Genomic DNA, 25,516 nt, shown 5'->3' with positions numbered 1-25,516 from the left:
CTGTCAGAATTCACCATCCTTAAAGAATCTGAAAACACAAGTTGTAGATTGTGCTAGGTGGCGGTGGCATACTCCGTTAATACCAGCACTGGTAGGCAAAGATAGATGGATCTCTAAGTTTGAGGCCAGTCTGGGCTACAGAGCAAGTTCCTTGATAGCCAGGGCCATACAGAAAAACCCTGTCTTGAAAGAAAACAAAATAAAGCAAAAAAAATCAAATTGTGAGTTGCATGAAGGTGAAAATGGAGTCAGAGGGTCTAAGATCAATCTTAATAAAACATCCTTCAAACAAATAGTTGAAATAGTCAAGATAAAATGAGACTTCTCTTCATCATGAGCACATAGAGGGACACTTGCTGACGAAATGCTTACATTCCTGGAAACAACATTCTTCCAGACTGCTCAGTCAAATGTTGACCTGGAACTTCCACTTGTCAATCAATTCCTCGCTGAGGGGAAAAACTATTCTGACAATTGTTTCCCTAGGGAAAGCTACAAATCCTGTACTTTGCATCTAGAAGGCCAGTTGGATCTATTTTTCACTCTGATTCTTATGGTCTTTTCCTCTTCTTTTTTTTTCTGTTTATTTTTTGTATATAGAAAATAAAGAACAGGACTTTACAGCTATTGAGAAACACACATAGCAATTCTATTTCCGTTGCTAGGCAACAAGAGCCATGTACCAGCACAATGAATGGATTCTGGTCAGCTGTATTATACAAGCAGCTATCGAGAGCTGTCTTCATAACCACAGGGGTGAGTACTCTTGGACACATATACATCTGAATTTGCCCGAGAAAAGGAAAATCTTTCATTTTAAACCTTTCTGGCATTCATCTTTTTTCTAGAAATTTTATTTAATTCTCCTCAATGAGAAGTTGACACAGTCTATTATAACAATAATCATCATCTCAAGAGAGGAAAATAAAGGAGAGGACATCAATTTTCCTAGTTCAGACTGTATTCTCCAAGCCTGGGATTCTTTATGGCCTCCTGTCTGATCCCAGGAGGTGGGCTTTCTCCCTACTCTTCTACTGTGACATCCACCCAGGTGATTAATTCCAGGAGAATTTTCTGTCTCCTGTTATGGATAATACTTGCTGTCTTCAGTCACTAGGAAGGAAAAATACAGCACTGTTGACTATGCTATGTCTTTATTTAGACTGCTTTAATAATACATTGCCACTAAACAGAATTTGTAGAATATAGATGGATGTATGAATGGCAACACCCATGATCTCACTTATCAGTGACAAGCAGTATAAATATTTCTACACATAGTATTCCAGATTTTATGCATATACATAAGCCTATCCTTCCATTTTATTACCTGTATGTATAGTTGTAGCTTGCTTTATAAGTTTAATGATAGTCAATGTCATGATTATCTATTACCATAAAACTTGGAAAAATGAATAACAGGGTAAGTCATCTATGGCAAGGTAATTCTATTAGTCTTACTATGTCTTCCTCTGAAGCTAACCATAGCTAGCTAGCATTATTAATTTCCCAGTTCAACTAATTGTTCGTTCCCTTTTCATTGATACTAATATTACCTTAATTTAAATCTCTCGTCTGGCCTTTTACTGTAACAACTCTAACTAGACTCGGGTTTCAAATGTTACAAATCCCAAATTGAAGTGACTTAAACAGAAGCTAATGTTTGGCAACACTGGTAAAGGCTCCAGTAGGAGTGAATAGCTGCATGCAGCCATAGCATCAGATAAGTTCAGTGGTACCTGGCTTCTTTCCCTCTACCTCACAGCAACTCTGTCCCCTTATTAGCTTAATTTTGGGGCAGATTCTCCCCCAAATGTGATTAAATGGCTACTACCTTCTTCTCAAGGCTTCCATAATCTCAAGAAAGGGCTATAGAGATGGATCAGTAAACATGTTACACAAGTGTGTTTGGATTCCTAGCAGCCATGTAAATCCAGGCATGTTGGTGTTCGCTTGTATCTCAAATATATGAGAGGGAAATAAAGTTTTCTGGAATACATTGTGCAGTCAATTTAGCTAATTAGTGATCTGTGAGTTCACTGAAAGATTTCCTGCTTTTTTGAAAGGTGGAGAAACACAAAGATCTGCAACTCTGTAGAGTCTTACACAGAATTCCTGGTAGAAACCCTTGACCTAGTCAGTCTACACCCCAATCTGTAAGCTTCTCTGACTGATATGATATTCTGAGACATGAGGAAGGCAGACTCAGAATATCTAGTAAGGTACCCAGACCCAGTCTTTTCTCCCAGCCTGACACCCACCCCCACCAATCACACTGCTTTAGCCCATATTGTGTCCTATAACATTGAAACTAGGAGGCCTAGTCTGGCTTCCACATGAGAATGATACAGCATCCTGTGCCCTTTCCCAATGGAATACCATCTATGGGCAGGCACTGTGGTCCCAGCCTCTACGACCAAAGGACTATCTGCAGGACCCAGTAAGACTTCCATAGACTTATGAACATAGGCAGTAGAAGCCTACAAAAATTTACTCTTGGCCAGAAGTTGCACCTACTCTTCAATTGAGTTGAGAATACTTCCGACATATATTCACACATCAACACAGAGAAGAATGAAAATGAAACACTATTCAGTTGGTTCACAATCTGACAAGTTGGGGAAACAGCAAAGATCCAAATACCCACATAAGAAAGGTGTGATTTGATATCCAAACCAAAAAAACTCTAGCAATGAGCTAATTCTACTCATTTTCTGTCTTGTTGCAAAAATACAAACAGCATGAACAACCAAGACAATCTATCTCCACCAGAAATTAGCATTCTCATAAACATATTCTGTAAGAAAAGCAACTTAGCTGATATACAAGATGGTTACTTCAAAATAACTATTATATGTCCAATGACCTCAAAAAGGATATGAAGAAATGCCAGAATTAAGATTATGAAAATACAACAGGTGAATGAAACTAAAAAGCAATTTGATATGAAAATAGAAATTTGAAAAAATATGGAGTATCCAATAAATGTCAAATTTAAATAATATACAAAGTGGAAAACTTGCATAAGACAAAAAAGCTTAGAGGAAAGCCTTGCCAATAGATTGGCTCAAGTACAAGAGACACTATAAGGTCTTGAAGTAAAAGGTAGGGGAAAAAGATGAATTAGTCAACAAAAATTCAAAACTAGAGACAAACAAGCAAATCCCACAAAAGCCAAAAATATAAGAATAAAACATATAGGAACCCTGGGACACCATAAAAAGACCAAACCTGTGAATGATATTTATAGAAGAAAGAGAAGATCCATAGGTCAAAGGTACAGAAAATATTTTCAACAAAATCATAGAGGAAAATGTCCCAAATCCAAGGAAAGATAACTATTAAGTGGCAAAAGGTATAAAGAAAATCAAATAGACAGGACCAGAAAATAAACTCCCCACATCACATAAGTCACAAAGCATGAAGTATAGAGAACAAAGAAAGAAGACTGAAAATGGTAAGACAAAAGGATTAACTCAAAAATAAAAGCCAGCCTATCAGAAGAGCAGATGAGTTTTCCAGGGGGAGTTTGAAAGCTGAAAGGCTTAGACTGATGCTTTATAAATTCTGGAAGATTACTGATGCCAGCACAGACTACTATACCCAGCAAAACTATCAGCCATAAGAAGAAAATAAATTATCCATGATAAAAACAGAGTTAAGGAATGTATGCCATTGTCTTAGGTAGGGTTTTACTGCAGTTAACAGATACCATGATCAAGGCAACTCTTATAAAAGACAATATTTAATTGGAAGGCAAAGAGAAGACTGGCATCCTCAGGAAGCTAGGAGGAAGCTCTCAAAGCCCACCCCCACAGTGACACACTTCCTCCAACAAGGCCATACCTCCTAATGGTGCCACTGCCTGGGCCAAGCATATTCAAAAGAATGCACTCATTAAAACAGCTTTATAGATACCAGAAGTAATACTTTGTTTTGACGAAAGAAAAAAAAAACAACCCAAGAGAAAAAAAATACACTCCCAGAACAGTTTAAAAAAGGAGATAGAAGAAAGAATACCACCACAACAAAATAATTGAAATTTTAGAAAATTTTCAACAATAGCTCAAAATTAATAGTTGCAATACTCTAATAAAAAACACACAGAGCAACTGACAGGATTAGTAAACAGGATCCAACTTCTGTTGCTGTCAAGAAACACACCTCACCATCAATGATGGACACTATTTTAGGCTAAAAGGATGGAAAGAGTTGTTAGAAGCAATGGAATTAGAAACAAGCAGGCATATCTATTCTAATATCCAACAAAATAGACTTCAAACAAAATTTCATCATAGGGGATGAAAGTAGACATATAACCCTACTCCTTACTGGGGAGCTATTAGCATTTGATAGTTCCTTGCAGAGGCAGAGGGAGTTCTTTGAAAGTGTGATTCCCAATAGGTCAACCATACTCTACAACAGACCTTACATCAAAGAAGAGTTGGGTAGCATGAATCAGATTTAAATTTTTGTGTTTAAAGTAAAGAAGAAAGAGATTACAAAATTATGTTGGAAGGAAAAATATCAGTAGATAAGGAATGAATATAATGAAAATTCATTTTAATGAATTCTCAAATAATAAAAGTATTTTTTTAAAAGATAGAAAGCAATAGGCAAAAACACAGGCTATCAACCTCTGGTCTCCGCATATGCAAACACATATGTGCACACAAGCCCACATGTACACATATATTCACATATACATATGTTTCCATGTGTTGGTACATATACCTGTACACATAAATAACTATAAAAGAAAAGGAATGCCTTCAATCTAGTTCGTGTTGATCCACATGAATGAATCATGAGTGACTAATCAGGTTCTTAAGATGGGGACAGGCATAGAGAATATGCCAACACTGAAGCCTCCGAACAATGTTTCCCACCCCAAACAAACACAGGAGCCCCAAAGTAAAGGGTATTTCATTTCCCAGAGCAAATCAACTGGGCAATCAAAGCCACCTGTCTCTTCCATTAGCCTCTGAGCTCCATGTTCTTCAATCACTCTTTTCTTCTCCATCTCAGCTTGGTGTATGAACCTTATCACTCGGAGTTCTTTCCCTCCATCCAGTATCCGGATTTATTCAGCAAGAAGCATCAGCAAGTAAAAGCATTTCTCCATCTCTTTTCTAAGGGACACAGGTTGAGAGTAGCTGTGTTCCTCTACTAAATTTCTTAGACCCCGAAAACCTCTACAAGCAGACCACACATAAAACAATTCTTTCCACTCATACATTCACAGCGTAAGAGACTTGAATGTGGGGGTTGAGGTGTGATGATAGCTCCCAGCTACTGCTAGTCCAAGGTGCTACACCATCCCTCACTGCTCTTGTACATACCTTCATTGCTTTGGGTTTACCTTCATTTTCCTCTGGGATGACCACAATCTCAGCCTCCTGCTTAATTGAAGAGCACCCTTCATATCAACAATGAACCTGAGCTTTATAACCATCTACATTGTCATTCGAAGAATGACACATGTTAGGCACAAATAGCACAGGACTATCAGTAAGATTCTACATTGAGGCTAAGGAAAGCAGGTCAGCAGGAGCTCACACAGCCCCAGCCCCAACCCAAAACTAAACAATTACAGAGGAGAGAGTTCCCTACATTTCTTTGTGTGGTCTGTCTGGTCTAGCCAAGACTGTAGAAGTTGTAGGAAGATTTAAAAAGAAAAAAGGAAATGAGTTGTCACTTAACAGAGTCACAAAAAGAAAACAGAAAAGCATGAACCATATCAGGTCAAAAAAAAAATAGAGTTTGGAAAAACAGTCTGATTAGTCTGCAATGAGGTAACTGATAACATTTAAAAGGATGTAAAAAACATCTTTTTGATTGTCTCATGCTAAAAATACCTACTAGAAATAGCCAGTGTGGAAGAAAAACAACAGATAAAGTGAATATAATAAGCTAGGTATGCCAGTGTATACTACAAAGGGATAAAAAACAGGAGGGGGCTCTGTCTTTGTGGGCTTATAGTCACTCGAGACAAGATAAGGCCTTGTACCAGGCTCAGGGACAGATCAGCAGGTATAGATAGTGGGGGGAATATTGGAGATTTTTCAGAGGCAAACTGTCTGTGCTGGCAAAGTGGTTTGAAGTTACTCATGGAGTAATTGCTCAGTTGGCAGAGGCTGTCTCAGACACTTGGAAATGTGGGAAGGGTCACTGAGATCAATATGGCTCGGTGGATATAAAAATGCTTGCTGTGTGTGCCTGGCAATGAGCATCCCATCCTAGGCTCCTAAATATTGTCCTCTGACATCCACACAGCTGCCGTGGCAAACATGCTCCCATGTATGCACCCAGGAACAATAAATAAAAATATTTTTGTTAAAAATCTTGGAGACATAATAGGACCAAAAGGAAAGTGCTGGATTGGCAGTGTTCTCAGTAGTGCTGGAGTCAGGATGATGATTTGGAAGAGGGTTAATAGTCTACTTGGCAATTTTCTGGCCCTGGGACCTAGACTTCACAACTACACTCTCCAATATGCCCCCCCCTTGCCACTTGTAGTGGATTGAACATGTAAATGTGACTAGTCTGAGGTCCGCTCTGCCAGAAATGGAAAACCCTACATTTTGAAAACTAAGTCACTGAAAATGTTAACTGCATTAATAATTATATTGACATGTGATATCACATGCATGAATAATATTCTGGAAGTCTGGAGTTCCGTGTTATAAATCATTAAAATTATTTTCAACTGTCTTTTACTTATCTTTTAGTATAGTTGCTAGGCCATTTAAAATTTCATTTGTGGTTCGCATCTGTGTGGTCTCTTTATAGTCCTGCTGAACAGTTAGTTATTCCACAAAGTCTTGTTCTCTCCAGGCGTTAGTGATATTACAGTGCTCAGGAAGACTTGACTGAGCCCATTTCCTCCCATCACACAGAGTCTGGCTTTTGACCAGCAGAACAAAAACTACATCAAGACTCAACAGCTGCCATGTTCACACAACTACACCCACTCAGGAATATACAGTCACTTAGAAAAAAAAGTCACCGGCCGCCTCTTCACATGAACACTAACTTACCATATATGCACACAACCATATCTGTATGTGTCAGAATAATATCCACAAATAGAGGAGGATTAGCAGAATCTCCTGTTACAGTGAAATTTACATTTCTGCTGTCAACTCTAATCGTTTGTTTAAACCAGAAATAGTCATTAGTGCTTGTTAGTAAGTTCTTTGAAATTCAAAAGCATATTTGAACTTTGTGGTTTCCATTTCCTACCATCAAAAAACCAATCAACTGAGGGAGTGATTCTAGTATAAGCTTTTACCCACAGTTGAGATTTCAAGGCTGTTCATGCACACTTGAAGGGAAACGAGCAAAGGTGTTCGGGATAGGAGATCGCTGTTATCAGCTGACAAGCAACACAAGTGTACCCCAGTCTTTCTGCTCTCTTCTTTGGAGGTCTGCTCTTTGGAAATCATAAGCACCACCTGATTCTTCTAGCCTTGACAGTTCCGTGGGAATCTACCTAGCCCTCCTCTGTTGGCACCTGCTTAGTGTGCCAAGCTGCTGCTTCAGACTCTTAACTCGGTCTCTGTAGTAACCTATCACATCAATTACTCGGAATGATCTAATGCAAATCTTAAGAGAAGAAAGAATTTTCTTCAGAATTGACTGTCAAAAAAGTTCAAAAGCATATTGACTATTTAAGCTAGTTCCTGTGTAAGGATATGGGGCCCGTATTAGGTACTTTAGACCAGTGGTCCTCAACCTTCCTAATGCTGTGAACTCTTCAATACAGTTCTTCTTGTGGGGACTCCAAGCCATAAAATTATTTTTGTTGCTACCTCATCATTGTACTTTTCCTACTGTTATGAATCATAATGTAGACCTGTGTTTTCTGATGGTCTTAGGTGAGCTCTGTGAAAATGTAATTTGATACCCAAAGGGGACACAACCCATAGGTTGAGAAACACTGCTTTAGACTATGAAGCATTCATGCTTCCTCTTAATTTGGTAAAATAATTCCATTTTCCTCAGAGGAGTTATGATTTTATCCCACGTGATCAAAATGGAGCTAAATCCATTCTCTTCACTTCAGCCTCATTTGGCAATGGTTTTACCTAGCTAATACATTTCATAAGTCTGTGAAATTCAAATGGAAATATCATACGAACTACATGGGTTTAGACATGACTATGTGTGCACAATCTGTTCCTAAGAGATTCATTCTGGGGCTTTATCGAACTAGTGGAAAGACATGTAGTTTCTCTGCATTAGAAGGTAGTTAACATATAAGTTGAGAAGTTCAAGATGTTATTAAATGGGCAGCCCTTCCCTAAGCAAATGATAGGAAGCGAGGGAAGAGTAATTCTAATGCCCTGGCTTTAGATCCGGGTCCAGCAAACTGTAAGTGTGAACTTTCAAGGAGGTGAGCTGATAAATTCCCACAGTTGCTTAACCTACTTAGAATTCAGTTTATCTTGAGAGAACCATAAATACTTAAAAGCTCCATAGGTAAATAACCCATGTTTCCTATGCCTCAGGGAGCAATTTGTTGTGGAGCCTTCTCTGATGATCTGAGTTCACTCTGAAATTCCCAGTTCCCTTGTCCATGCGGCATGATTATCACTATTAGGAGCTGCCTTGGAGGTCTGGTCCATCTGTAATAAGGAAATGCAAAGGTCAATTGAATACTTCATGTTGAGTGGTTGGTAACATTCACCATCAACTCGTTCTTGCCACTGTCCTGGACTGTATCCCAGGTTCATGCTCTTAGTTTCTGCATGGATCCCAAGACCCAGATGTCAATTTGTGTTCCAGCTTCTAGTATCCAAATGTATGCTAGATTCATTATTCTCTCTCATAGTAATTTCTCCCAACCCAGTTGCTTCAGGCATTATTCCTTCCAACCTAAGGATTGTAGACAAGTCTAACATTGTGAGGAAATCCTTTTAAAAAATTAAACAGAAATATATTGTATCAATAATTAAAAAGTTTTTACCCTTTGAAAATTACCTTTTAATGTGGTGAATATTATCATTTTCTGACACGGTTATTATTAACTGCAAATTATAATAGCACTGTATTATGCTGTAGCCTTTCCCCTAATCAATGCTATCCTAGGGAATAGATTAACTTCAAATCCCAGAAACTTTACCAAGCTGCAATTAGGCTTTGCATAGATTCCTACCAAGAACAAATATCATCAAACCAGGATGCCTCTCTAAATAGAGTGCACATCTCATGACATCTCTGACATCATGCTGACACTAATGCTACCCTACATTCATTTACTGACACATGCCTAAGGTAACACCGGATCAAACATCAGAATGTCTGCATTCTCATCTTAGTTTTGTGTGACTTTTCAAGCAAAAGAAAAAAAATAGGTGAAAGAAAAAACTACTTTCCTTTTTACCAGACTGGGAGGGGAGCCCTTAGTCCTGTGGAGGCTTGATGAGCCAGGATAGGGGAATACTAGGGCGCTGAGGCAGGAATTGGTGGGCAGTTAGGGGAGCACCTTCATAGAGTCAGGGGGAGGGGAACGGAATACGGGGTTTGTGGAGGGGAAATTGGGAAGGCGATAACATTTGAAATGTAAATAAATAAAATAAAAATAAGAAAAAAAGAAAACGGTGCATTGTCACAAAATGTTGTAAACTTCGAACTACCAAAGGCATAAATTATTAACATGAAAGTTCATTATTCACCAAACCATTAGTTTATGCTTCATTTTAAGCCACAATCAGATTGTGGATTTCTAAAGAAAGGTATTGTAAAGCAAAATAAGCATGTTCACCAGGAAGTTGGGACTAGGAGATAAGTAAGTTTAAGGAGAAGAAAAAAAAATATGGGTCACAAATGTTAGTGAGAGAAGGAATGTTGGGCAGAGAAGAAAAGCAAGAGACCACAGAGAAACAGGCAAGGGGATACAGGATGGCAAACACAATGCAGACAGATGAGAAGAGAAAGACACCAAGGTGGGAAAAGGCCACAGAGCAGAGCACCAGTCATCCTTAAACCAGCTGTCCATTTCAGAAGCATCCTGAGAATGGAATGACTCTGGCTTTTACATACTAAAAGCTTTTAGTTACAAAAGAATTTGAGCTTCTTGAAAGAGAGAGAGGGGGAGGCAGGAGGGAGGGAGAGAAGGAAGGAAAAAAGGAAGGAAGGAAGGAAGGAAGGAAGGAAGGAAGGAAGGAAGGAAGGGAAGGAAAGGAAGGAAGGAAGGAAGGGAAGGAAAGGAAGGAAGGAAGGAAGGAAGGAAGGAAGGAAGAAAGAAAGAAAGAAAGAAAGAAAGAAAGAAAGAAAGAAAGAAAAAAGAATGAAAAGAAAAGAGGGGGGAAGGAGGATTATTATCGCATGCACATATGTGTGGATGACATATGTGTGGGAGAATGTTGGGTGTGCATCCCAGTGTGTGGAGCTCAGATACAATTTCAGGAGTCAGTTCTGTCCTTCAACCATGGGATCAAAGAACTGAACTCAGGTCATCATGATCACACTAGCACTTCTATCCTATTGAACTATCCTGGCAACACTTGAGCTTGTCTTAAACCCAGCCAGCCCCTATAGAAAACTAGTAACTGAAACTTGCATAAGAACACAGAGAGTGGCCATTGTGGGAAAAGACAGGGGCAACAGTAGGACTAACAAAACCTACGGTGCTTTTGGTTGGTGTTGTTTTGGAACAGGGTCTCACTGCAGAGGTCTGGTTGACCAGGAACTTGCTATGCAAACCAGGCTGGCCTTGAAGTGATGGAGAGCTGCCTGTCTCTGCCTCCCAAGTGCTGAGATTAAAGGTGAGTGCACCATGCCCAAACAAAACCTAGTCTGTTTAAGAATATCACAGAAAAAGAGCAGAAGGGTAAAAAAAAAAATCAGGGATCTTAGTCTACAAAATAAAGGCCAGCCAGTGAAACATTACATAACTTGACACAATATCATTATTACTGCTTTGCTTCACAAAGATGTCAATTAATCTAGATTTAGTTGATTATTAAATCTAATTTACCCAATTATCTGGGCTATGAAATCAATTTAAGAGAAAAAACCCGATCTGTTATTCTCAAGCCTGATCAACTTGAGAATTTCTTAAGGGTGTTCCTGGACTAACAGTCTAGATCTCTGGCTGATTGCACATATCTCTGAGGATGCAAAAAGAAGACATAAGAATAGCAGCTAGCAGATTGGATGAAGAGAGGGAGAGGGAGGGAGAGAGGGAGGGAGGGAGGGAGGGAGAGAGAGAGAGAGAGAGAGAGAGAGAGAGAGAGAGAGAGAGGAGAAGGAGAAGGAGAAGGAGAAGAAGAAGGAGGACATGACTGCCCCTAGGTATAGTGGAGGAGGTAGGGTAAGAGGAAGAGTACAGAAAGGGGCAGAGACAGAGAGATCTGGGAGAGTCCAGAGTGTACCTGGCTATACTGAACCAGGTCATGAGAGGAGAGAAGGGGAGAGAGAGCAAGAGAGGAGCTGCTGACCTAGACAGGCAGCCAAGGCCAAGAGACAGGCCCAGAGACCAAAAGGGCCAAAAAGGACTATATAACCAAAATGGTTAGATTGTATAAGGAAGAGCAGCTAGGAGGAGGGCAGCCCAGCCCCTTGGCTGGAGAGCTCTGGGTAGGGGTTGGCATATGTAAGCCAGGAGGACTCTATAACAGGTAGGGACTGAGGGATGCTGACAGAACCTGGCAACCAGTATTGTCACCTTTGATATAATCGGCACTTCTGTTAATCATTTGTCCTGAGTTTGAGATCTACAAAGACTTCTGATCAAAAGTGAGGGACAACTCCTGGAATATGAACCAGTCAAAGAGAAACAAGCTATTTACAGGGCGAGTCTCCTCAGGAGGTCATGAGTCACAGGCAACTGCCTGTCCTGTCTGAGATGTGTCAGGTCCAAAGGAAATTCCATTTCCCCAAATTCCAAAAAGTATAAGGAACAGATGACTAAAATCCATGGTGTTTATTAGCATACCAAGGTGATGCTGGCATCTAGGCTCCCTCAATATCCTATGCTTCTACATACTTCAAAGTCCATACTAACTCATTGCACTTCCTTCCCTACCCTACACCCTTCTAACTCATGGGCTTATCTCCTCAATTACTCATTGTCCTTATAACCCTGCTATTTTGGCTCTGCTTAACTCCCTTTGTAGTACTGTGTGTGTGTGTGTGTGTGTGTGTGTGTGTGTGTGTGTGTGTGTGTCCTACCTCCCCCCTTCTCTCTACTCTTCTATTCTCTTTCTACTCTGTTCCTGCTTCTCTCATGCTCAGATCTGGTCTTCTGGCCAAGTTCAGTCTACTCATGTCTCTCTCTGCTCTAGACTCTTCTAGATGCCTCAGGCTGTTCTCTCTCACACAGCTACAATAAAAACTTTCCCTTTAACCATAACACATTGTGGCCATGCTATCACTTTGTATGTCATAGGCATTCCTCCTCAATGTGGGCTATTTGTGTTGCTAGCCCAGGGAAACAAGATATTGTCTGTGAAGGTCTCACTTAGCACGATAGCCAAAGCAAAGATTTAGTAACTCATCGTCGTGATACTAGAGAACAAGACCTAATAAGATGAGTAGTTATAGTAGTAGTAGCAATTGTTGAAGCAAAATGAGTAGTGGTGGTTTCAGGGCTTGGGATAGTGCAAGTATCTATAAATACAATAGCATTATGTCGTAGCATGGTATTTAGAGGTCTGGGCTCTGTATTCAAACCTAGTCATTTTGTATGCCTCCATAAAATACAAGTAAGTGAGAGCATTTTTTCCTCACATTGTTGTCCTACAAAATAACGAGAAAACACTTGTGAAAGATTAACACAGATCATGGTCTATTATGTGCTCAGTTCTTGTGAGTAATGGCAGAAGTAGGGGTGAGGTGGTAGCCCAGGCAAAGGAATCAATCCCACAAAGGGCTAAAAGGAAAGGGCATAGTCACCTTGTCACCAGAGGTTCCAATGCCGATTAATAGTTCTACGGGAGAGGCATTTCAGTTTCAACCTGAGAACTCGTGCTCTGTTCATGCTCCCACCACATTCAGTTCTTGAGCTTTAGAATCCATGGTTGCATGGACATTCAGTGTGTGCATGGTGGTGGTAGCCATCAGCCTGTAGGCACAGATTTTTCTCTCATGAGGCTTTGATAATGAGACATTGCCTAAAGAGTTGAGAGGTAAAATGAAAGCCTTTTACATTCTACCATGCCAGGCACTGTCTCCTTCTGGGTTTATGATGCCAGGCGTGGTTCTTACTACTGGGCACATGAAGTTCGGCAGTAGAAGAACACGTTGAATAACTACAAACAACTTTGACAATTATAACTGGTATCGGGAGCTTACACAGAGTTCTGGGGAGTCCGTTGGTGACAAGTGAGTTCATACTGAGCATGAGCTGGGGGGTAGCCATAGAAGGAAGATAACCAGTCATCAGACTGCTAGAGGAACCGTGGATAGAGACGGATGTAGTCAGCAGAGTCAGAAATGAGATGACAAAGCGTTAACTAAGCAGAGACAGGAAGAGTGAAAGGCAAGTGGCAGAGTTAAGGTTATGTAATTTTAGGGGGGAAAACGGAGCTAAATTAAGCTTTTCTAAAAAGGTTACTACTTTTTACCCCACAGAGTAAAATCTCATCAATTCAACATAATTGGATAGAAGCATGTCAAAATTAATCAAATATGAATTGCAGATATTTAAAAATATGACTAAGTGCTTAGATTTTTTTGACTACATGAGATATATTAAATAACTTTTCACTTCCCTACTCTTACTTAGCAGTGCCAGTGTTCCAGCAACAATAAAAGTGAGGCTTGTCTTCGTAAATACCAACTCATATTTTAGATAATGTAATTACATTATTTTCCCCTTCCAGGAACTCTTATCTGCTTGCTCTCTTTTAAATTTGTGGCTACTTTTTCAATTGGGCTCTGTGTGTGTGTGTGTGTGTGTGTGTGTGTGTGTGTGTGTGTGTGTGTGTGTGTGTTTAAAGTTTGTGGATCCTTGCAAAAGAGGGTGCAGAAAGGTTGTAGGAGCCCAAGGAATAGGAAGTTGGCTGTGAGATTGTGTCTCCTAGAAATGCGAGAAGCTACAATCTTGAAGTCTAACCAATATTTCAGCCTAAACAGGAGCTGAAAAAGGAAGATGCAAAGAGAAATGCTGATGTGAAGCTGGGTGGGTAACAAGGCTTTAACCCTAGACAAAGGATCGCAGGTAACTAAGGAATGCTGCTGAGATGGGTTGGGGGGAGGGATAGTCCTCCCCAGAAAGAGTAGACCAACTAGTTATCCAACAGCAAATAGCTTCAGCTCTGAAAACATGAACAGAGAGCGAGCCCCTTAGAAATGATATTTCTCCCCTCTGAAGTAGATTAAACCTTCTTTTTTCTGCTCTTACCCACACCTGTGCACATTTCTGAGAAGTGGGCTGAGTTACCCTATAAAAGCAGGTAAGCAGGACAGATTAACCGCCATTCCTCTTTCTCAAACTAACCGATCCGACCCATCTACAATATCAGCACAGAATGTAACTGTCTTGGAGTAAAGAGGCTGAAGCCAAAGGTTTGCTACCGTTTTCAGGCTAGCCTGGGACACAGTGTTAAGTCCTGTTTCAAATAAAGGAACAAACAAGGAGGGGAGGTGGGAGGCCTGGGGAGAGAAGGGCAGGGACAGAGGGAAAGAGAGCAGAGAAGCGAAGAACAAAAAACAAGAGCAGAAATTAAGACTTTTAAGCCCTTAATTATGGTAGCTTATCTATGACTCACTGTGCTTTTTATTTACCAAGTACTTGTACAATTTTTAACATGATAGTCTTCATGTTTATGAAATAATTATTTACGGAAAGTGGAAATGAAAATTTCTGTAATTCTGGCATTACTTATCAACGTGCTGTAAGTTATCTGCTCTGATAAGCACTCGTAATGGGTTAGTAGCTATCAAAGGGTCAGGATCCTAACTTTTATGTGTACCCATAATTACAAAAAAAACAAACAAACAAAAAACAAAAAACAAAAACATCCATAGTCGTTGCAAGATAGAGCAGGAAAGGTTCCTGAAACCTCAGGCTCCATTAAAGGACCGACTCCTGCTCTCAGTACCTGGAGAACTGCATTCATCTTCCAGTAGCTGGAAAGACCATCAACCCCTTTAGGAATGAATTTTATTCCACACAAGTCATCACATAGCTTGTGTAATCTGAACCTTGCTGGAAACATTTACTCCTGGCATCCACACCAATACAATTCAAGTCTCTATCAGATTTTTTTTTAACCAAGTGTGTCATCAGTTTCTCCATCTCAGTTGACTCCAATATCCTAACAATTGCTGTTTACTAGAAAAGCAGATCTCGTCAAGTAGTCTCTGTTCATCAGACACTTCTGTCCCCTGATCTGTGTCAAAGGTCAACTCCCCTGGCCAAGGGTCTCTAGTTCCAGTCAATCTAAACAACCTGTATCAGCTCAAGGACACCATTCTCCTGACATACACACTTGCTTTCTTCCTCTTCGTTTTTCTCCTCTCTCTGCTGACAGCACCTGGGGTAAGGGCAGCCTTAGAAGTTTGATCCTCAGTAAATCTTTCTTTCTACCCATGGAGTGGTCTAGTTAGGTAGCGTCACTGTACCCTCATTTACAGCTAACAATACTATAGTTCAGTGGGTAAGAGCACTTGCCACCAAGCCTGATGACCTGAGATCAATCCCTGGGTCCCCCATGACCTAAGGAAAGACCTCTTCCTCTAAACTGTCCTCTGACCTGCAAATGTGGTCGTGGCATACCTGAGGGCTCTCTCTCTCTCTCTCTCTCTCTCTCTCTCTCTCTCTCTCTCTCTCTTTCTCTCTCTCTCTCTCTCTATCTCTCAGATAAAGAAGGAAAGAGAATAGTTAACAAGTGCAGTAAAAATCACTATGATTTTATATATCCTTTCACACACTTTTTTTCTGGGAGTAATTGTTTAAATGAGCAAGGGCAGCAGCAGTTAAGAGAAGAGAGCGACTGGAAGATGTCAGTCTCGGTTTTCACAGAGAGAGCACTCGGAGGGCTTACAATAACTACACACCTGTATCTATTATGCGCGACGGAACAATAGCATGGAGCAATCAAAGATGAGAACTTTGTATAAAAAGTTTTCACAGGCACTGAAATGCATAAGGCCTTATAAGCTAGAGAGCAGGAGAGTGGGCAGATGAGAAAGGGGAAGGCTCCTTCTCAGGTTCTTTAGAAATGCAAATAGAACCTACCTTAAAAGGCCTGATAGACTGCTAATCACTTACCAGGCATTTATTAGGAAACCTGTTCCAGCTCCTTACTTTAAAAAAAGAAAAGCCTTAAACTGAACAAAACCCTACTTGTTAAATATCAAACAGAACTGAGTATGGAGGTGAAAACATACATTATAATTTATATCCATAAACTTAGAGATAGGTAGTGCTGACTACTGTTTCCTATGAAGTGGTGAAGTTAATCCACCAGGCAGGCCAGCAGATTAGACCCTCTGGCCACCTGCATGCTGTGGAGAACCTTAAGGGAACAGTTCAAAATGACTTCTTTCAAACAAGAGGGAACCAAAACTATTCCGAAAAGCTGCCCCCAGTCCCCAAGAGCGTTTTAATCACTTTGTGAAACTCCAAAAGCCAACATATCTACTAGGCTTTTGGTTTTGGATTCAAATATAAAATGCCAAATGGCGGACCTTCCCCAGCATAACATTGGCAAACTGGGAAGCTCTAAAGATTATAGACTGAGTTCAATCCCTGGAACCCATGTAGGACAACTCCTACAAGTTGTCCTATGATCTAAACACATTGCCATGGACACATGCACACACACACAGGCACATGCACGTGCACGTGTATACACACACACACATGCACACATATACACACACAAACACAAATGCAATAAAATTTCACAATGACTTTATACATCTAGACATATACTTGTTCATCAAGCAAAGATATGTGAACATACTGACTTTGCTCCTTTTAGGAATGTGACTTTGATGAAAATGAAGATTCCTTTCAGACTGAGGTACATGGTGTATAATAATGTGATATCTATTAATAAAGACCTTCCGGTATTTTCAGAAGTGAGTTTATACAAGTCACCTGCTTCACAGTATGATTAAATCACAACAAGCTGTTCGTTATCAAATGTTCAAAGCATCAAGGGCAAATGATTTTATATTTTGCTTTTATTATCTGGGACCCTTTCTTTTTAGATTTAGCTATGGTTATATAACGTTTTAATCTAAATTTATTCAGACATTAGAAGATAGTCTGTCTTTTAATAATTATAGGTAATCTGAAGTAAGCAGTGCTTTAGGAAGAAAATAATTGGATTTTAGTCTTGGGTAAACCACATGTGTGTATGTATGTAAAGTTGTTGCTTTTTAATTATACTGCATGACAGTTTGGTATGTGTGGACAGCATATGCAATGACTAGACAAGCTTAGTTATAATTTCCTTTTTCATTATTCATTCACAATATTTTATTATCTTACAATAAATATATGTCTATGATCATTACGTGCAAAGGTATAATAGCATTGACCGATGATGTTTGGTGAGACACGGTGTGATATTTTAAGTTATATGCTTCTTGAATCTCATAATACCTCATTCTTGCAAAGGAGGACAGCCTAACCTATCTGTAACATAACAAAACCATTTGATGCAGACCATACTTTAACCCTATTGTGTACAGAGATGAGTTTTACTGGGTAGTAGATGAGGATAATATAGATACCATAAAAGTTTTGGAAAAAATTAGGCGTTGCCTCTCCCTCCCCAAGCTCTTTGTATCTACTGATTTAATGGGAGGTCATAAGAAACCATCTAGAAACATCTTACTGCAATACGGAATTCCAACTAAATATTGACAAGAGCTGGCAGGTTCTTTCAAACACATCTTGGGATGGGTAAGACACCAAGAGACCAGGAGCCAGTTGTGCAGTTGAGTGAAAGGCAGAGCAGAAGGATGATTGTGAGTGGTGATTTGAAGAGATGTGATTCTTACCTGCAACATACCCTCGTGCCTCAGACTCAAAGAACATCATGGAAAAGGAAGTAAAGGATTTTAAGAGCAAGAGAGCCAGATGTCTGTTGTGACACTGTGTCTTTTTTATATGACAAGAAAGCTGCACCTATGAAATCTGAACAACACGGCTGCCTAATCAAGACTCAAATAATGACACCAATTGATGTGTCAACGTGGATGGAGAAAATCTCACAAAGCCCCACTCCTGGATAAGAGCCATAGGTAGTTAATGACTACTGAGAGAGGGATAAGCCCTCTACTTGGTTACCTGGGTACCAAGTAGTCAACCTTAAAATTATATACCTATAAAGAACACTAAATAGACTCAGTCAGGTATATTTCTGTATTTATTCATAAGTACATAACAATGATAATTGAAGAAAAGTAGAGGAAACAAAGGGAGGAAGGTAATGATGTCAGTACAGTAGACATGTATGAGAACTGATGAAGTTTAAAACAATGTTGTTTCGTCAGAATTAAGGTACACCCTGACAGGCATAAAGCAACTGGCTATTCGGCAGCTACAGTTTTAAATGTCCAAACTGATGGTTCAAGAAACTAAACAATCCATCTAGGATCATGCACCCGGTCACAGGGAATGGCAAGACTTGAACCCATACGTGGGCTGTTTCCGTGAACCACACAGCTCCTGCTGTTGTGGTCCTCTGCTGGGTGTGGTGCTGAAGTAGAAGCGTGTGAAACTCTATAATGCTCCGTCTATATACAGATGTGCTGACTGAAGGCTAAAACCAACAAACTGGCGTGCACGTTATTGCCCTGCTGGTAACCTGTGACATGTCTTGCTTGAGGACCCCTAGAACCCTATTAAGCACAAAGCTATTCAATGCAAGGTGCGTTTCAGCTTGAATCCACTGTGTCCCTGATCTAGTCAAAAGTATTAATGGGAAAATCACCACTTCGTCAGCTGGGCTGTAAAGTTGAGTATGATTACCATTTACATCTCTAATGCAACATCAAAATAACTCCTTTGAAACCAGACCCACTCACTTTCTCCTTCAATGCTAATGGATGTCACAATTTCAGCATCTGAGGACTGTAAAACATTTCCCAGCCTTTAGACTGCACCTGTTCCCAACTCCAATTGCCAGGTTACAAACACAAATTAACCCTAGTTCCAAATTGATTCCATATTGCTAAGTCTCTAGGGAGGACAATTTATATCTGTGAGTTACTTCAAGATCCCGAAATAGCATTAAAAATTCTACTTTGTCCCCAGATTTTTGTCAAATCTAAAATGTAGTGTCACCAGTGCTAATAATCTAGCCCCAAGCCAGCATCTCTACAGAAACAATTGTTACCCTTTCTCCTCTTGTAAATTTGAATAATTCCAATAGATTTCTATAGTTACACTAATCCCTAAACCAATGTCTTGAAGTGACGAATTATAAGTGAGCACACCAGAACATTACGGCAACTGAACAACTAATTCAAACTCGCCACTTACCTCTGTGACAGTTGTTAATTAATGTCACATGTTGTATACAGCAAGACATGTTTTTATATCTAGATTATGTTTTACTTTATTTCTAAAGTGTTCAACTTTTGGTCTTTCTCATTTTTTTTTAAATCAGCTTATGAATAGATGCATTTTTTAAAATCAGGAATGGATGCATTATCAAGAAAGCAAATGAAGCCAGAGACTCAAAGGAGTTGGGAGATAAAATAAATATACATCCGAGCCTGGACACCTACTCAGCCTCGCTTTTACTGAGTGTAAGGTTGGGCTCTCAGATTTTTAGAACCATAGCAAAAGAAGGGGATTGGTACGATTTATTATTTTTAACTGTATAAGATGCTTTGTTGCCTGCTGATATGAAACATTAATAAGAGAACACAGAGCCATTTTGCAGAGAAGAAACAGAATCCCAAATGAGGATGCTCTTATCGAAGAAGGAAGTAACAGCAGAGGCTTCAGGGGCAGCAGAGAGGGAACTTTTGAGAGCCCAGCAGGCAAGAAGATGAATCCAGGGTGGCAAGAAACTACCAAGACAAAAGCTAAATACACAGGAAGGCTGCTCTTAAGCAAAATGTGAGGTCATTATCTTAAGGATGTCTCCTACCTGCTCAATGCTGCCCTGAACCCTGTACTTTCTAGAACTAAACATCCACAGGAAAAAGTCATCAGAAGCAGACACCTTTGGCTGTAATAAGCAACAAGGAAGAAAGGAATACAGATGTGGCTTTCTTTCAGGGTGACCTGAGCCAAGGAAGACCATATACCAGTGGAAGTGTATGCAGTTATACAAACAGTAAGTTCAGGCTGAAGTGGAGATTTCCGGGTTTCTTTAACAACTCAGTTGTGTCACGTGATATTTTTCTGGACGCTGTCTCGTGAGAGGTCATGTGATGCTTTGATGAAAGCAGAAACTTGAGAGGGTGCATGATTTATATTTTTAGAAAAAAATATAAATAGAATCCCATAAACAGTGGGAGGATGCTCTTACATTTCTACAGCACGCAACACTTTGTTGGTCTTTGCTGGCCTTTGTTGGCCTTCCCTTCATAGAAAGGAATACTCCAAAGAATTTCTCATGGTGGTCCAGCCGATTCTGGCCACTTCCACTGACTTGTGCCAATTCTAGCGGCACCTTGCTGTTTCTGCTGGATGTGCTACAGCTACAAATTTGTGGTTGGTGTTTGCTCTTGAACTGGACTCTGGTATCCTGTCAATGAAGAGTGTAATTGCCCCAAAGAACTACTTCTAAGTAGGCCCACAATTTCCCTTTTTCTATTAACCTTCCTTTCCCCTAACTCTGGTCAGTGGGCTAGAAGGGAGGTTGAAACGTTTAAGAACACTAAATAAAATAGGTTTGGGAAAGTCTACATCAGGCTGTCTCTGAGGTGAAGGAGCAAGCCTTTACAGACACATTGTGTAGCTTCTCTGCCTTACAGAGAAGAGAGAACCAGTGCCTTACTCTCCCTAACAATAAGAAGATCTGGGAAGAGCAGCCACTGCAAACTAGACAACCGCTTCCTTTTCCTCTGATCCTCCCCAGAAAAGAACAAAATGGTCTACTCCAGAGCTCCCAAAAGATGGGGCAAAACCCCTGGAATTCTGTGGGTGTCAGATTGTTTAAAAGAATCTGTCAGCCTGTCAGCTCACTGTGAAATTTGCGAGACACTGGTTATTATAGAAAGAACTTATCTGAGCTCACTTTCCAAATTGGTCCAGATTCGCTATGATGCTTCATCATGACTTGGGCATCCCTACCATCCTTGCTCTTGGTGTTGTGGAAAGTGTTTGCATTGCAGTTTGTAGCTCAATAAACAAGGTCCACTGTTTCCTTTCTTATTCTTCTTATACTGCACGGAGAACGTGACCCACTGTGTACCTCACTATCAGGATTCTTCTACCATTCCTGGCATTTTTGTTCATTTTTAAATGTGGCCCTCTAACATTTTGGTCTTAACTTTTGAAGTTTCACAATAGCTGGTTCCAAATTACCTCTGATTATGTTTGCCAGGATTGGCTCCTGCTGCGTCTACCCAGGAACCCTGGCAGATAGATAATAGCAAGGACCAAGCCATAGAAGCAAATTCAATGAAGATACATAAACAAAAGCTGAAATTGTCAATATGTTTTGACAAACTCTATAAGACATTTTATTATAGCTCGAAATTTAATCAAAGATTTGTTTTTTTCTCTTCATGTTTTGGGAGAGTTGATTAGAGTTCATCAATCTTACAGCCCATCAAAGTGAAAAATTATTTCTGAAGTTTACCCCAATATGTTTATTGTCTCACACTATTCTTTTTCTTCTGGGTGTCCATTACTAAATTTTTATTCTCTTTTCTCAAATCATATTTCTATCTTTACCCAGACAGAAATGTCATGTTAGCTATCTCTTTAAACACACACACACCCCACATACACACACACATACACACACACATACACACACACAGACACACACACACACATACCCCACATACACACACATACACACACATACACACACATACACACACACACACACACACACACAGACCCCACGTACTCACTGACAAAATAGTTAAAGGATAGTAGAAGATAGAAAAGTTTATGACCCTGAGCATAAATGAACAGAGATGATTTATAGTTCCTAGGATTGCTTAAGTCTTAAATATAGTGATACAAATCAACATTATAGCTCATAACGATTTCCTGCATCCAACAGTGCAAATGTTCAATACCCAATCTACAGCAAGTTAAATGTCATTGAAATACTATGTCCTGGGAGAGGTCAGCACTGTGGTGTGTGTGTGTGTGTGTGTGTGTGTGTGTGTGTGTGTGTGTGTGTGTATGTGTGCGTGCATGTGTGACACATTAGTGAGTATATACATGTTCACTACCATATATAACTAATCTTAATGTCCGTTATAGCTGCTAGACCATTGGTTGTTAAGTCCCTTCTTAGCCAAGCCAAGCCACATCCTCTCCTAACGTTCTTTGTCTTCTGACTTTCTTTCTTCCCTTATTGGTTATCCTCTGACTACAGAGAAATTAAAAGAACCTCTCTTGAACAAAGAACCTAGTCCATATGAAGACAGCAACTGAAAAGAAGACCCTCTAGTCTCTTTTCTCAAAATGGTAAAAATTTACTCTATCTAGGTACACCTAGAATATTCTTGAACATCATCATTAGTACAGAACCATTGTGACTTCTTCTATTAACTTATTAATATGTATTTCTGGATTTCATTTTTCTTTACATGAACTCACTTTCAAATCTGACTATATTTATATAAAAAGGAAATTTATTTCACTTGATAAATGATAAAATAATATTACTCCCCATGATAATAAAAAGTTATTGATATACCACCTAAATTTGTTGTGACCTACTTATGACAAATGCATCACAGTTTGGCAAATGTGAGCCAATATATATCCTTTTTTGTTGTTGTTGCGGACACTCAGAGGCTGTACTGAGAAGGAAATGAATAGAAAGTCCATGACATTTGCCTGTTACTAATATTGTGGGTAGAGAGGAGAGGTGGGTAAGGAGGAACATATGTTGATAGAATCCAGTTAGAAAACGGAGTGACAGAATGGTCCACAGACAACTGTGGGGTATGATATCATCTTGAATCCCACACCATTTTTCCACAGTATCCCAGGAGAACAGCTAATGCTCGTGTAATCGAATCGCATTCCACCATTGAAAGCTAACACTGCTATAAATAAATGTCTAAAAGGTAGCAATAGAAGGGATCATAATGTCTGAATGATCACCCCCAGAGGTGCACTTTAACCAGCTGACCCCATTTGATCCAGTGTTTAGAACTTAAAGGCCGTTTTGCAATGTTGTAACCATCAGAATTGCTCACTTTCGGTTTTCTGGTTAACAAAAGGAAAGCCGAGGGTCTCTGGATTCCACCGTGTTTTCTCTGCATAAATAATCTCACAAGCTTTGAGAGGAAAGTAAAGCACATGCCAGTGGGTCTTCAAATCAATGTGGTGGCGTGTTACAACTGCACCAAGTTATTTACTACTGAGTAAGTAACAAAATCTACAACGTCTTCTATTAAGAGTGTAAAATATTTTATTGATAAATAATGCTGTTTTAGATCTAGTGTATTAGAATGCAATGCTATTTGAATATGCACTGTACACTGATGACTACCTGACCAACTACTCTTTATTCAAAACCCATCGCATGCCAGGGATTCTGCACCATACTGTGAGGCACATTCTGTCCTTCAGGGATTGTCTGGTGGGATGACAGCACAATTTTGCCACTCAAGTCAGACAAAGCTAGCGCTCCTCTCAAGCCAGCTATCATAGATTGTTCTATGTCAACCCAGATGTACAAGACCCATGATTAATACCTAGAACATACTTTCCCACTGGTCTCAAGTGGAAAAAAATGTCTCCTGTGATCGCATAGGGCAGGTGACTTTAGGATGTCTTCCAACTACAGTTACCAGTGGATAATCCTCCGCCTTAAGGACTACAAAGGCAAACTATTTAAACTTTCTTAAACAAAACTTTCTTTGCACTGTTTGGTAAGGCCAAATAAATCAGAGCAACCTTCTAAGTAACACATCCCATCCCCAAGGTTTACAGAAAATTGCAAGAACAACAACTATGCAAGTTAATATAACTCCACACACTACACGGACATCTGGTATCCCCTGACTATGATCTGATTTCTGGCTGAAAACAGACCAACTAGGACCTTTTAGGGAAAACTACTTGGATTTACATCTGAAGTTTAGATACAGATAGATAATCTTCAGCCACATTACTTCTGTTCAAATGCATAATAACTTTTCTTATTGCAGAAATGAATATGCATCTTTAAGTGGGATGGATCTATGGCCCATACAGATAGAAACATTAACAGTTGGGTTTTTGTCATTTAAGCATCAGAATTAAGCACTAATAATCAAGCAGTATACCACACTTATGGTTCTACATGCAATAGCTAAAAGAAAAAAAATCCATTTCAGCTTCACAATTCCACTACGACAGATTTGCAGAGGCTGTCTGTCATAAACTCCCACGTCCAGCAGCACAAAGGATCCAGAAAGGCAGCATACCTCACATTAGCATCAAGTCTGTCCATTACAGGAAATGGGCATGAGTACGTTGGATGTCAGTGCCCACAGGACCCTGCAAAGAAAATGAGATGTTAGGCGGGAAGGTAACACCCAAAAATAAAGTCTTTGTTACAGGAAGACAATGCCAAGTTCTGCCTCCTCCTAATAAGAACTTTCATCTTGCAGAACTATTTAATAACCAATACCGTATCGAAGAGCTCCTAGCACACTCTGGTGGCATGTGTGAAGCTTGTTTTGCTGAGTTGTGCAGAAGAGTTCTGCTCCACTGATGACCTGGTACACGAACATGCAGCATCTTCTCGGCACCCTGAGTTAATCCATTTATTTGTCTCTCTTCATCGTCCCAGAAACAGTGTATTTCTATGGTCGGCCTTAAGATGCTAGCAACTAGACTGCTAGAAATAAAATAGTAACGGCCTAACAATATTTTTCAGGCTTTGTTTTTGTACAAACAACACAAATTTAGTTGGGGTTTTGATAATCTAGTAAATACTCTCTGCCTAGAAACAGAAAATGTGTGCAAGCAGATAAAAAACAAACAAACAAACAAAAGCAACTTCCTAGGGAGTCCAGGAATCAAACTCTTTCTTTGTATGTACATATGTGTGTGTGTGTGTCTGTCTGTCTGTCTGTCTGCCTGCCTATCTACCTCTCTTCCTACCGACCTATCTTCTCTGTGTATGAGTGTAGGCTTCACATGCATGTGGAGGCCAGACGTTGGTACTCTATAGCCCCTTCTGTCACTCTATCCCTTGTTTCTTGGGAGTCTGTCACTAATCTAGATGCTCACCAAGTCAGCTAGGTTGGCTAGCAGAAAACATCTAGGATCCAGCTGTCTCTGCCCTGTCCCCAGCACTGGGCTTACAAACCAAGACTGGCCTTTACACAGATCTGAACTCAGGTCCTCATGTTTGTGCAGCAAGCATTTTTAGTGGCTAGGCATCTGCCTAGCCCCTGA

The 25,516-nt window shown here is 39.9% G+C and overlaps 1 protein-coding gene and 1 long non-coding RNA gene across 4 annotated transcripts in view; one reads left to right on the top strand and one right to left on the bottom strand.

The window, feature by feature from the left end:
* Htr4 (5-hydroxytryptamine receptor 4) overlaps window positions 1-25,516 on the bottom strand; it is a 185,051-nt gene that overhangs the window by 143,185 nt on the left and 16,350 nt on the right. For all 3 annotated transcript variants that reach the window (NM_012853.2, XM_006254793.5, XM_017600859.3), the window contains exon 2: window positions 24,538-24,610. In NM_012853.2, the coding sequence (NP_036985.2) occupies window positions 24,538-24,563 (26 nt within the window). In that variant the 5' untranslated portion in view covers window positions 24,564-24,610. The remainder of the gene's footprint in view (window positions 1-24,537; window positions 24,611-25,516) is intronic.
* Window positions 673-24,982, top strand: LOC108348797 (uncharacterized). The gene is made up of 3 exons (XR_001842120.3): window positions 673-756; window positions 23,347-23,490; window positions 24,724-24,982. It is a non-coding gene; the product is annotated as an uncharacterized LOC108348797 (long non-coding RNA).

The sequence above is a fragment of the Rattus norvegicus genome, chromosome 18, assembly GCF_036323735.1.
Source record: "Rattus norvegicus strain BN/NHsdMcwi chromosome 18, GRCr8, whole genome shotgun sequence".
Lineage (NCBI taxonomy): Eukaryota > Metazoa > Chordata > Mammalia > Rodentia > Muridae > Rattus > Rattus norvegicus.
The sequence above is the reverse complement of the archived record's forward strand: the minus strand, read 5'-3'. Positions and strand labels throughout refer to the sequence as shown.